The 14834-nt window shown below is 36.8% G+C and overlaps 1 protein-coding gene across 2 annotated transcripts in view; it reads left to right on the top strand.

Moving 5' to 3' along the window:
* CSMD3 (CUB and Sushi multiple domains 3) overlaps positions 1 to 13201 on the top strand; it is a 1158685-nt gene extending 1145484 nt beyond the window's left edge. For both annotated transcript variants that reach the window (XM_039525141.1, XM_039525140.1), the window contains 4 exons: positions 5077 to 5189; positions 6793 to 6880; positions 9615 to 9750; positions 11125 to 13201. In XM_039525141.1, the coding sequence (XP_039381075.1) occupies positions 5077 to 5189; positions 6793 to 6880; positions 9615 to 9750; positions 11125 to 11284 (497 nt within the window). In that variant the 3' untranslated portion in view covers positions 11285 to 13201. The remainder of the gene's footprint in view (positions 1 to 5076; positions 5190 to 6792; positions 6881 to 9614; positions 9751 to 11124) is intronic.
* Positions 13202 to 14834: the final 1633 nt, after the last annotated feature.

Below are 14834 nucleotides of genomic sequence, written 5' to 3'. Positions count from 1 at the left end.
GAGCCTCATAATTTTGTGCAAAATATTTACATTTTTTACAATAAAGTACTACCAAAAATACCCTAGCTGTCTAAGTTATAACGGAATATTGACTTATATTACAATTCTTCGAGTGATATTCATTCCCCTTTGGGAGTGTGCACACCCAGTGCCCCAGGGTCAGAGGTTTTTCCCTTATGGTAGCCTTCAGGGTAAAGTATGTGCTCTGTGCTGTCTCATTCTGCTGTGTGTTGATATAAAGGACAGAGCTGACCCCGACCCTACTCAGTTCCTTCTTACCACCCATGATCAGTTGTCAGAGTGTGTTGGCTTGCTTTGCAAGTTCTCCCTTTCAGGGTATTCTCATCAATGATTAGTTAGACCCGCAAAGTAAGTTTTATTTGTTCTTTTACTTAGTGTGCTTAGATTGTGAGTTCCCACTTGTTCTGGGTACCATCTCCCAGTACTGGGACATGCCTTGATCTCCAAGATTTAAGCCTTGCACCAGCTGCAAGAAGTCTGTGCTGATAAGTGACCCTCATTCCAGGTGCCTTTGGGAGGGTTACCTCAAGGACTGGTGTCAAATCTACTGAGATTTCAAGCCCTGGACTAAGAAGGATAGGGAGATGAGACTCAATCACCTGCCAATGGAGGCTGCCTTGTGTCCACTGTCTGACCGTCCCACTGAACCCTTCCTACTGAGTACTTCTACCTCCATTAGAAATGCCCCTCAAAATATTGTGGAGGATCAGCCCTGTTTCCCTTCCCCAGTACCGAGGAAGAAGCACAGGCAGCATATGTCAAAGGGGATGAACGTCAAGTGTTTTATTTTTTCTTTAAAAATTAATAGCAAAACTGGCCTGGCCCAATCTGAAAAGGCCTGATTTTTAATTTTTTTTTAAATAGGCATACGGTTGCACGTGCAGAAATGGGCACATAATTGCATGCCTAGTTTGTAGTTACAAAGACATCTTCTCTCCATGCATTGTCACAAGAAACTTGAAAAATTCAGCCTCTTCCCGGCATCAGTTGACCTGATCTTCCCTCGTTTATATAGAAACAAGATTTTGAAAGTCCCCCATTTATTTTTTTTTAATTCATTTTTATCTATCTAGATACCTATATGGCCCCCATCACTATACTATCTGCGCACCTCACATTATTAATGGATCATACACAACCCCTTGTGAGGTAAAGTATTATCCCCATTTTACAGATGGGAAACTGAGACACTGAGGATATTAAATGACTTTCTCAATGTCAGACATGAAGTGTGTGGCTGAACTGATTTTGAGTCTCGTTCAGCTGAGACCAAGTCTAGCACTCTAGCATTTTGGCCTTCCTTTTTCAAGACCCCCATGTTCTAGTTTATCCCATATTCAGCTCCCCACAAATTGCTTTGTTCTACCCATGTTTCTGGTTATCCTCAGCTCCTTCACTTTCTTTTGGTGGTATCTTTTTCCCAGGTGCGCCAGTTTTTTGTTCTTCCCACAGTGTTTTATCTTCCTTCCCTCTTCTCCTGCACTACATTCCATCTCATGAGGATTTTCCCCTCACCTGCCCTCATAACTTTATTTCCCCAGATCTCCATTTCTCTCTGTCCATTGTTCCTCCACACCACATGATTTTAGTATACATCTTCCTCTCCCAGACAGAGCTGAAGCATCTCACTAGCTCTCTGCTGGGGCTACCCTAGATACTACCTAAGGAGTTAGAGAAGAACCTAAGAGGCAGGTTCAGCTGGGCAAAATGCCACAATTGAATTAATTATTATACTGGCCCAGTTCAAGCACTGTCTTATCCCTCAGGGAATCAGTTGCCAGCTGCCAATGGACCTCATCAGCCTTTGAGCAAGGAGTGCCTGTCAATCTACCAGTGTAAATTAGCAGAGAACAGCAGTGGTTGTCTCTATGGAGCATTTTCCTTCCCATTCCTTGGTAGAGCCTGTATGTGCTCCCTACACCTCATTAGAGTTTTCCAGAAAAATAGTCCAAGGAATTTATTAGGGAAGATAATTTATTCATACTGTTCAAATCTGTCAGTTTAATTTCAGCTTTTAATATATTCCTGATTGCAGTCATTATTTGGCAGTGAGAGGAGAGATCTGGCAACATTTGAGCTTGTGCTACCTTCATATTAATTATAATTCTATGCTGATAATACTTTGTGTTAATTATCAAAGTGAAATGCTGACCCAGTGAAAATTAATTAGCAGTAACCCTCTGAATGTGATCTGAAACTCTCTATCAACTTCCAGTAAACTTTATTTAATACTTTGCCAGTTTGCACATATGCGCATATATTACAAGCATAGTATGCCTTAAACCTCTCTCAGTTTCCCCTAGTGGGTTTGCGATTGCCATGCACATCTGGGCTGTCCTTAGCAGGGCCTTTGTGGTCTGTCTCTCTTTAAGGGTGCCAATCAGATAGGCCTGTCATCTCTGCACCTCTCACCCTCATTCTCCAGGCAGATGTTTTCTCTCCTAAATTCACTCACACATATAGTGGCAGCTAGCTGCTTTTGGGAATGTCATTGCAGTTAAACGCCCCATCAGGTACATTTTTGTGCTAACAATTGAAAGGGAGGCAGAAATCTTTGACAAGGGTGTGCAGGGAGGTCCTGTAGGCCCAACATGGAGTCCAGGTGCTCCTCTTTCTTAACATCTTACTCTCACCCCTTGCAGTCTCAGTAGCATCCCAAGTTCTATACAGCCCAGTGATATCCACCTCCCTCCCTCTTACCATGCACCATACAACTCCCCATGCAGCCATGTGGCACCTTCATGTTTCCCGTCCTTTTCTCCTCTGGCACTCAAGCCTTCTCCTCACTCCACACAGAACCAGTAGCCCTAGCCTATCATAACTCCCATCTCCAGCCCAACACATACAATGTAACATCAGGCACCCTTCTCAGAAAATACAGCAGACACCTCCCTACTCAGTTTAATCATCTGAAAATCCCAGTAGTTCTCCTCTCTAGAGAGCCAGCCCCTTCTCCACTAACCCAGTGCTACACACACACATTCTACCCACTTGAGCAGCAGAGCGAATGTAGTAGCTTCACAGAGGTTGCTATTGCTCTCCTCCTCTGCTCCTGCCTGCAGTCTGGGTAGCCAGTGCAAAGGAATAAAGCCACACAGTTGCACATGCCAACTGTGGTCCACAACTAAGAATTTAAAGAAGGAAATTAAGGGTTCCAACACTGAAAAAGACAGGGAGATTAGTATCAGGGTGTGTGGCCTGCTAAGCACACAAGTTCCAAAGTCCACAGGAAATCTTATTGCCAACCCTGTATATCTTGAGACATCCAAATGGAGCTTCTGTTGCTCTACATGACTTACAGCTGGACACACACATCTGATACTGGCAACACGATTGGCTCAAGAGAGGGGTGATACCTAGAAACCATGAGCAAAAGTGAACTTTGACTTTTTGTTTTCATTTTTAAAATGCTCAAGTTTTCTCAGGGAACATGCTGTCTAGAGTGGGTGCTCCTTTGCTGTGCTTCCGAAACTCCAGGAGAGACCCAAATATACATTGTTAACTCAGAGGAGCTTGTGTTGGAGAGAAAATCCAGTGTAGGCATCCCTTCTTTCCATACATACTGCTTAGGCTATTTGTGCATGTTTGATGCACCTTTGCATCACAGTGCAGGGGAGAGAGAAGCATGAGTCCTATAATGACCAGGTTACTTAGAGTTAAACTTCTGGACAATAATTTAAATATGGCTTCTGTTCACTGACTACCTTGTCAATGTTTTGCTTTGTTTTCCATACCTAACACTTATTTCCTCCTTTTATAATTGGAGATATACCTATCTCCTAGAACTGGAAGGGGCCTTGAAAGGTCAAGTCTTTTTAGAACATTGACAATACATTTTTAACAATCAGTGTCTGAATGTCATTAATATAAGTGGTTTGAGTCCATATTATATCACTACTGTAACCTGATATAAGATGTAAAGTGTACGCCTCTTGTGTCCTCGGGATTTTGAATATCTTGGGAAAAATTTTCCTTTGGATTTTCTGTTTTCTAAAGAAAGCTGAAGAATTCAAAGCAAGAGCCATATATGGGTCTAATTTTCAGAGGTGCTGAGCACCAACATCTCCCATTGGCTTCAGTTGGAGTTGTGGTGCTCAGCACCTCTGAAAATGAGGCTGTATTAATATATAAGGTATAGCAGTTTTAATGGTGCTGGTATTTTTCAGACATCCTTGAATAGCTACTTATTTAACATAGGTTATGAAGGATAATGAAAAAGTCACATGCAGAATGACAAATGGGAACATTATCAGCAAAATATTTAGTTTGACACCAATATTCAGTGTACATAATCATGTTTTGCACACTATTTCTGTGGCGTCTGTGCTTCATCGTCAGGTTTGTAAAGGTAGATTGGACCAGTGATTATATTGTTAGATTTTATTTTCATCCAAGCTCTTTACTATGCATAAAATATAATCAGGGTTCTGAACATTTCTTCTACAGGTATGAAAATGATTAATTCTGCCTCCAATGTAAAACAGATCATACACAAGTCTTTCCATTGGATGAAGTCGCTGTTTTGTAGAGCTGACCAAAGAACAACACTTCCATTTCACAGCAACTGTCAAGGTTTCAAAAATAGTTTTTGTTTCATTTTGGAACAAAAACAAAACCTTTAACATAGAATTTGCGGAAACAGAAGTGTGGATGTGTCTCTGTCATTCTGTAACCTGGGATGTAGGAGACAACCCATGTTTAAGGGCCTGCTCTGCCTGATTCAGAGCTTTTTTTTTCATTCTAGTTCCCCTCAAATCAGGCAGAGCAGGGGAGTCTCCTACATCCCAGGCTGGTATACTAACCACGTAACATGGAGTTTCACCCTTCCTTGGACACACAAAATTTTTTGCAAAAGTTTTGTGAAACTGGTACATCTCTGCCAAACATTTCAGGTTCAACAAAACAGCATATTACTCCGAAACAAAATTTTGTTGAAAAAATGTTCTGACCAGTTCCACAGTTTTGCCCTCTTTAAGAAGTCTTAGACTATTTTAAAAAATTGCAATTATCTGCCACTTAACTAACAAAAAGCACCTATTTTTTTATATTCTACAGGGGTATATAAAAGTCAGGAAGCTCGATTGATGCTCCATATATATCTTATTAAAGCGCCATCTCATACTTCTGTGAGCAAGATGAAAGAGGAAAAATGGGCTATGGATGGTTTTGTGAGTATTTTTCTGCAAGAGAGAGAGTGTTTTTAATACAAAATAATGTCTGTGCATTAGGCCAGAAGAATATAGAAACTTATCAAAAGAAAGTTGGTTGGTAATTCTAATTTATTTAATAAAATGAAAAATATCATTGTATGATTGCAGATGAGGCAGGACTATTTAGGAAAAATGTGGTTATCACTAAACAGTGATTTTCAACCTCTTCTTTGTGGGCACGACTATTTCATGAAGTGGTAAACACTGAAAAGGAAGCACTACATTCATTTCTATTTTGATGTTATTGCAGTACATTGAGAGCTTTTCTCATTCTTAGAGTGTAATATCATAGCAAGATGCTTTTATCAAGCTAAGATCAATGTTTCCACTTTAATGTCTACTTCTGTGTAATCCCTCTCTGCAGTGGGCACAATTATGTTGCTTGGTTTATTTCTAGAAGCAAAATATCACATCTGAGAGTAATAATTCTTGGCAGTGACGTTGGAGAAGTTGAGGAGCTGATTAGCTAGTGCTTTGGTGACATTTCTAGAAGTATTGACATTCAAATGGCTGGGATTTTCCAAAGATCCTAAGGGCTTGTCTAAACATAGAAGTTGAACTGCTTTAACTATACTGGTATATTAAAAGTACATTCCCACTAGTATGGATGCAGATAGGCTGGTATAAGAAGACAGTATCTCTTGAAATCTGAAATACATTGTTAAATTGTTCACTTGTCCTGTGAACGCTCTTTAACACTACTTGATGCATGAGAACAAAATGACTGACAAAAATATATGTTATTGTATTTCTGAAGCTTGCAAATTCCCTGTGTTCATACTATAGATATGCTCCACTATGGCTATTTAATGATGCAGTCCAATGAGTACTGACTACTGACCAAAAGAGGGTTATTGGCAGTTGAATGTTGGGCATTTTTTATCCCTCCCTCGCTACCTTTGAAAGAGTGGCTTTCACTATCTTAACTTTTGCATTCATGGTAGCATCTGCCTTTTAGGTGTTGCAGTGCTTTTCCCCAAAAATATCAAAATGCTAATAGTCTTTGAGAGGCCTTTAGAGATGGCAATTTCAGGAGTTATCTAGAATCAACTTGAAATCTAGTCAATTAAAAAATAGTGTCAGGTATTAACATACCTGGCCCTGAGTCCTCCTGCAAGTTTCAGAGTTTTATAATTATATTTGACTAATTTTGAAAAGGGATTTCTCTCCCATTTTGCTGTGAAACAATCCATTACAAACAAGAGGAGCAGACCGACTATACACAAAATGCTGTCAAATATACAAAGTAAGCAAACTAAAAAAGAGAACTTTTTTTCTCTAATCTCTTTCAGTAAGAGTAGCCCTAGCTGTTACAAGTACCAAAGATAGGTTAAAAAGAATTCCAAAAGTAGTGTGGCTTTTAAGCTTGACGGTGTCCCTTTAGTACCCCTGCCTGATCCCCATGCTCAACGCATCCATATCCCTCCACAACAAGGGTATCAGTGGGGAAATACTGACTGGCTTAGGCACTTCACTTCCAACCTGATTATAATCACCTCTCACATTTCTAACCAAGTTTTCCCAATTTAATTCTGAGATTCTGCGTGTTTTCTGTTTGCAGGTTTCTGCTGAACCTGATGGAGCTACATATGTTTTTCAAGGATTTATCCAGGGTAAAGATTATGGACAATTTGGACTTCAAAGATTAGGTACTCAGTTAATTTTAATGTCAAACTAGTTCAGTTTTGTTTCATACTGAGTTTTATTATGCATTGTTTTTATTAAATGATTGCATATAAAGGGCTATCCTGAACCTATATTTCAGTACTGGTGTGTGTGTAGAGTATAGTGAGGTTCGTATCCTAGAATCATTTTTAAAGCTGTGCTAAAGAAAAGGTGTTTTGTTCACCGGGAAAGTTAAATTGGGAGGTATAGTTATTCCGTTGTGGCAAGTGGTTCATTTTGGTTGTTTTCTAATATATTTCTCTAAGAATGCTTACATAATAGGTATTATGTTCTATATGGTTATCATCATATAAAGAGTAAATACTTCAGAATATGTGTATATGTATGTCAGTTCTATATATTAATACAGCTTTTATAGTGAATACTTGCTAGAACACTCAACCTATTAAACACTGTTGGCCAAATACTGAAGTCCTTGTGCCATTTTACACAGGCAAAACTTCTATTGAAGTTGATAGGAGGTTTTTTCCCTCCAAAGAGGAAATTGGATGGACATCTTTATTTGTCATGTAGATTCAATTGTACGTCAAACTACCTGATCACTATTTGCTTTTTCCAGTATCGAATATTGCTAAAAATATCTTACTGCTTTTCGCATGCTTAAGCAAATAAAACAAGAAAAAATATTAGATAACAAGAAATGGTAAACTATAAATTATCTAATCCTGTCTCTTGAAGACTAATATTTCTGCTCACACAAAAGCTTGAATACTCTTAAGGTTTCTCAAGCAGTAGGGTTCCACTTAGACCAATATAACAGATTTGCAAGAGAAATTTGTTTCTTTGAGGATTATAACCCCTAATTAAATAGCCTTGTGCTCTTCAGATATGATCATTTTATCTGGAGGCAAAAACACATTCTTCTGGTTTTTGAGGACAATGTATTTCTCACTCTTATTGTCCAAATAAAAACAAGAACATTCTTTAACATCTCAGTTGTGGTGGGAGGATTTATTAATGTGTGATATGTTAGACAGTCTTGTTTTCTCTTTTCACTGCCCTAAGTCATTCTAAAGAGCAATGCTTGGAGACTGAATTTGGCTCCCATTGCATTTGGTAATTTGAGTACTTTAAATGGAATATTTACAGAATATCTTTATGAGAAGACGATGCAAATAATTGGATTTCCCTAAATCATCTTCTTCAAAATATTTGGGGGTAATCAATCAAAGAGTAAAATCAACAATGTCTTGACAAGATGTTTTTGGTGGTTTCTTATAAAAATTGTGTGTTGTCTCTCTTCCTTTTGTTTTCCTTTTGTATTCCTGCAATGTATTCTTTGTTGGAACTCTGAAAAGTTTTTTTTAATTGATTCCCTTACAAAATTGATTCCATAGCCTAAAAACAATAACAAGATTATTCATTTAGGAATATAATTCATTTCAGTATATGATTAATAAACAGAATCATGATGGGGGCTTAACATTCTTCAAAAATAACTTTATCATGACTGATAAGAAAATAGTTTTAAATTATACCTCTGTATTTAATATAAAACATTCTTGTAAAAATTTCACTCAAAGAGATGTGAAATTTGTGTAAGATTTTTTGAGCCCTCTAGTGTTTTAGGAAAACTTCCTATCCCAAACCAGATTTCCTATCCATTTCACTATTGTTCATAAACAGTTTTCTTTCAGATGTTGAATTCAGTGCTTATTCTCTTTCCAGCCAACAATTTCATAAAAGTCACATTTTCCTGTAATTAATCTATTAGTTGAGGTATCTAATCATATTTAGCATCTATATGTTGCTTCACAACTTCAAAGCACTGAATAAACCTGAACTAATTAATCTGATTCTTAACATCTCTAGTTTGAAGCCTATAAATCACTCACTAAACTGAATTAGTAATCCCTTCTTTATTCATGGAAAAGGGGATATGAACATGGCACCATAGGGAATCTAACAGTTGCCTTATTTCTATTCTGTGCAGGAGAGCCTTGTTCTTACTTTCTATCAGTATTTGCTCTCTACTCTTTGCCTCTCAACTACTGCTTTAATTTTTATATATAAATAAATGTGTATAATGAAGGCAACAGGATGAATTTCCATGTTGCCTCTTGAGGTGATTTAGCCTTCCTCCAAGTTACTGCTATTCCTTTGGTAAACTATGATGTTATCTTTTTTCTTCTATTGTGCTTTCTATCTCAAGTACCAGATTTTCCAGAACCTAACAAATAAATTGTATTTGAATAATGATATTGAAGTAACCTAGTCTAAGCCATTTATGGCTTCATAAGTTAACACCAATACCTTGAATTCCATCTGTAAATTTATGAGAAGCAAGTGCAGGTCCCAGAGCACTGGTGTAGTTTGCTCCTGACATAAAACTTCACCTATTAAGCAGGGTGCAGCATTCTGCGCTAAATTTGACCTCCAAGTGGCCTCAGTGTGTCGCACCATAAAGGGTGCATAACAGCAATCTAAGTTCAAGGTGAGAAAGGCATGAATCATAGTGAGGCGATCCTTCCATCATAAAGGAAAAAAAATGAGTTTTGCTCACGAGATGCAGATGGAAAATAGTACCCTCCAGGATCTATTGAGTTAGTATTTAGTACTGTAGGTCCCCACGCAAAACAAAACATGATGATTTTAATTTCTCCACAAGTACACACTTTCAATGATATTGTAAGGATCTGGGAGTGATAATCGCGAGATGTCAGATAATAGAGAGATGTTATGTTTTTGTCTTTTTAGGTCTTAACATGTCTGAAGGTTCGAATTCTTCTAATCAACCACATGGTACAAATAGTAGTTCTGTGGCCATTGCTATCCTTGTGCCTTTCTTTGCCCTTATATTTGCAGGTTTTGGGTTTTACCTTTATAAACAAAGGTAAGTGTAAATCGAATATAGAGTCTTTGTATTGTCATGTATTTGAAGCTATTCAGTGGCCTTAAACTTTAATATGTTAGAAAAGGTAAATTAAGAACAGCCCTGGGAACTCCTTTGCAAAAAATCTGCATAGAAAATACACTCTACCCTCATTTTAGGTCTGCCATACTGTTTGATAGGTAAGGTTATTGTAAAGTGCTGTACTTTCACTCCCACCTATTTCAAATGTTGTTATAAATTATTATCTTTATGAGAGGAGCAAGAGTCGTTTAAATTTTTGGCATCTGGGGAATAATGCCATAAACAGGGTTGGTGTGTACTTACTGCAGACTGCCTATATTTTGTTTTGACATGCACAAGATTGTGAATCATATTTCTCATTAATTTATCTTAAGCCCCACACAGTTTATTAGCTTGCAAGTATATGTAATATTCCTATGTCAGTGAGAGGTTTTATTATGGAAATTGGTTCCACATTAGAAATTAGTAATTCATCTACAATTATCTAACAATAGTACCACATCTGCTCAGAGATTCACTCTTATCCTAGGCTCACTGATAGTGTTATTTATGTCTCTGAGAATCATTCCTTAATTTTATTTGTAAATCTTGTTTTCTCACAGTCGAAATAATCCTGCACTATGGTAGTGAGGGGCAACTGGAGGCACTAAGTGGTGGAACACCATACCAGCACTTGTCTGCTGGCCTGCTATTGTAACATGGTTCTACAGGACATGCATAAAAATTGTAGTATGCACAGGACCTAAACATGCCTTAAAAGCTGGACTTTAAAGCCTTGAACTGTCTGGTTTAACTTGGTTATGGGCACACTGCAACTTTTAATTATGTTTGTTTCACTGACTCCTTTATACTTGTGATATAAATGAGCCATAAATTTCTGAATAATTTAAGCTTTCATTTATATTTCTAATCCATCTAGTCATAAAGAAATCCTTCCAGATAGAAAGTTTTATATTTTTACTGAGTTTGCAAACAGCCAGAGAGAAACAATAACCCTAAGAGAATCCTCTCATTCATTTGCATGTGGTGTTATTTCTGAGACAATACTGCACATTTTAGTAGAAATATCCAGTTTTTCTGGGATTGTGGTCCAAGTTTGAGAGTATTACTACCATTTTTTTCCTGGCATCATTACATATTTGATACTTTAAAATTAACATTCTCATAAGCATGTTTTAATATTATTGTAACACATATGGCAATCCTTGACAGCAAAAGAATGCTTCCAACATTTAATATTTAGCTTCTACATATGTAATTGAAATTTGTTGATTCTATTGAGGTTCTTATATTACACCCATCACCACAGAAAATTGCAGTTGTGAATACACTGTCCTTTCTCTTCTTCAACAGGACTGCACCTAAAACACAGTATACAGGATGCTCTGTTCATGAAAATAACAATGGACAAGCTGCTTTTGAAAACCCCATGTATGACACAAATGCAAAGTCTGCAGAAGGAAAAGCTGTACGATTTGATCCCAACTTGAACACTGTCTGCACAATGGTATAATGTGGTAATGCTTTGTCTTCAGAAGTCTGGAAATTGAAACACAACACAGTGCACATATAGTTCACTGATAAAAAATTAAAGCACACTTTTCAGGACTTACTGGGTCACCTTTTCCTGAGGATGATAGACAAGAGTGTTGTTGTTTTTTTTTCATAAACTGGAACAGAATTGTCCTTCATGTTTACCGTGGAGAGTTTTACAGAAAATCTGCTGCACTCCATGAGTGCTTACTCACAGTTTATTTGCTTTTTTAAAAAAGGAGATTATTCTAAAACATAAAACGTATTTGCATATATTGGAGGAGCATCCACTATCAGTACTTCTGTGCTTTATAAACTATAATAGAGGGACTGGGTTTAAAAAAAGATATAGGGTAGAAAATAAGAGCTATGCTTACAGGAGACAATAGGTCACTGACTTCTCTTTAACAGTCATGAGCTACATCATTTTCATAAATTTGAACTCTACCCTCCTTTCAGTCATACATCACTGTTTAGCAAACCTTTATTTTTCTCATACCTGTGAATATTCTAACATAATGACATAGTGTTTAATATGCTTAAACCTTCACATACCATTTATTACTTTTATACACAAGAAAGAATAAGTGTCAAATTTTCAGTTCTCATTTCATGATTTAATTTCCTGATTCATGTCTTGCTTCGTTTTTCACATTCCACATTTGTTTCCTCTGTTCCCATTAGCAACACATGCAGCTGGTAACAGGGAAAGTTCTGCTTCTATGTATTTTCTTGCTGTGGACCTTTGCTACTAGACATCAGTTTTACAATGAATGATGTGAGAGTGCACCATATGAATTGAGTTTTGTCATGCAGCAATGTTCCTTACTGTTGAAGATCACTTGGAAGAGTGACCTTTTTACACTGTTTTTACAGACATCAGAAATTTAACCTTTTTGAAGTTTTCAGTTTAGAAAATTATGGTTTACAGTAACACTAGAAATCAAGTTGGTATATGAAGAACATAAAGCTCCACACCTCAGTCCATACCACTGTTGTCTATACTGTATCACATTATCAGTATTATTTTACTACTTCTACATTGTGTTAAAATGCTCACACTGAGCATGATTAAAAAACCATTGAAGTTAATAGAAGGACTTCCATTGACTTCAAATGGGCTTTGGATCTGGCCCACAGACCTTGCCTAATCAGAATTTGAAAATGCTTTGTTTTGGTATACAAGTTAATATTGTGAGGAAAGCAACCAGTAAAAATAATTATTCAAAACTGGATATATTGCAGCAATTCAATAGAAAGATGTGGTTTTTAAAAAAATAAAGCCATGGTTTTATTAGGAGTAATCCATCAGATGATTCAAACACCACCACCACCCTAAAAAGGCGGGTTTCAAAAATTGCAGAACCATTTCATTCTCACACAATGGAATGGGATCTTTAGTTTTACAGTTATTGCATAATAGAATTATCCAGAGATAACCCTAGTAATTTATTTGTTGTAGGTCATTGTCTTCCTTTTATAACATGAAATAATTTTAGACTCATAAATGCTGTATGTTTACCAGTGTAAATTATCTGTTACTGTCCCTTTCAGGCATTAATAATTCTGTGAAAAATCTGAACATTTTATTACCGTAATAGAGAGTGCCTACCAAAAATCATTGTACCCAGGATTGCTGCTTGGATTTCTATAATGTTTGATGAATTTCTTATAAACCATTTTACAACACTTTGTTTTGAAAATTCATACAATTCTGTCAAAAACTGTATTCTACTGAAAGGATGCTGTTTTCTATTTTCTACCATCAGTTGTTATTTATTCTTGTTTATTCAAATGACTGCAATAACTATGATTCATTCATTAATGTTAAAGTTAGTACATTTGAGATCTCGTTTAAAAATGTTTCTTCTGCAACTGGCTACTCCTCTTATATTAATGCATACACTTTTGTAAAGAAGTATATTTTTATGAAAAAAAAGGATTTGTAAAAGTATGATGTAAATTTTCAGTGCAATGTAAACAAAATAAAAATGGATAATTGCTTTTTTAAGAATGTGTGCTCTTTAGAAATTGAGATTTAAAGTCCATGACAGTTGCCAGGGCTGTCTCCAGCTTTTCTGCCACCCCAAGCGGGGGAAAAAAAAAATGATTGGCGGCACTTCGGTGGCAGTTCAGTTGCACCGCTTCATTTCTTCGGCGGCGGGTCCTTCACTCCCTCTCTTCCTCTTCGGCAGCACTTCGGCAGCAGCTCAAAGAGGAAGAAAGAGACTGAGGTACCCACTGCCGAATTCCCGCCGGATACCCAGAGGTGCCGCCCCAATACCAGATGGAGTGCTGCCTCTTTGTATTGGCCACCCTAAGCACCTGCTTCCTGTACTGGTGCCTGGAGCTGGCCCTGTCAGTTGCAGAGTCTAGAAAATAACCAAATCAGTCAAACAAATTCAGCATTTTTGTGGGGTCTCCAAATACATCATAATTTCTCAACCTTCTCATGCACTTGCAAATACACTTGAAAGATTTTGATTACTTTAACAAATAGAAAATAACAGGACATGCAACCTTTTTATTTACTAAAATTATTTTTTTTCATTTCAGTCCAAGGAACAGATTATAAAAATACTTTTATGTAAAACATATAGAAACATGCACTTTTACCATCTCTCTTTTTTCTTAACACAAACAAAGATGATTAAACTTAGTGCTTATGAAAACTGTTGTATAAATTAACCTGGATATTGAAATCTGTTACTTTTCTCCAGAACAGTCACGAGACTTGCATAGCACAGGTCATGAAAATGCGTATTGTACTTCCTCACATTTTAAAAGTGAATAGAAATTTTGTGGTGGGAAAATGCGAGCTCATTTATCTTTTAATTAAATTGAACTAGAAGGATTTTTGGAGGGAGAGATGGGAGAAAAAACTATAAATATTTTGCTGTAGAATGATATCTGCCCCTTTCCATTCGAAAATATGGAACACAGATAAATCTTAATCTGAAATGGTGTTCATGAAATGCAAAGAATATCCATCTACTATACCTTTTGGAGAATCAGGCAGTATAAATAAACTTAAAGGGCCTGCTCTCCACCCACACTGAAATCAAAGTGGATTTTGTCATTGAATGCACTAGAAGCAGGAGCAAAAAGTGACTATAAAAATGGCATTGTGAGGTTCACTCTTTAATGTCTCTCAAGGGACTTTTAAAGTAAATTGGCTCATCTTGAAAGGTAAAAATGTTACCTGACAGCAAACCCTTCAGACTCAATCTGGAATTTGAAGTCAAGCTGTTCCTTTTCTGACGTGTGCATCATCAGTAATAAAATAAAGACATTCTGAAGTTGGAACTTTCTTAAAAATGTTGTCGATGCAGGAACCAAACTAGAACTTTCCAAGTGTTTTACTGACTCCATTGTTGTAACTTGCCTATTTGCCAGTTTGTAGTAAGTTTGTGGAATGTACTTTACATTTTAGGAAGTTTTCCTTTTTGTTTAATGAAATATTGTTTGAAATGATTTTGGTACTAGGGTGTCTCAAATGTATGATAATTTTCACATTAGTTTTTGGAATT

This window comes from Mauremys reevesii, linkage group 2 (assembly GCF_016161935.1).
Source record: "Mauremys reevesii isolate NIE-2019 linkage group 2, ASM1616193v1, whole genome shotgun sequence".
In the NCBI taxonomy this organism is placed as follows: domain Eukaryota; kingdom Metazoa; phylum Chordata; order Testudines; family Geoemydidae; genus Mauremys; species Mauremys reevesii.
Note: the sequence above shows the minus strand (reverse complement) of the source record. Positions and strands in the feature narration are given on the sequence as shown.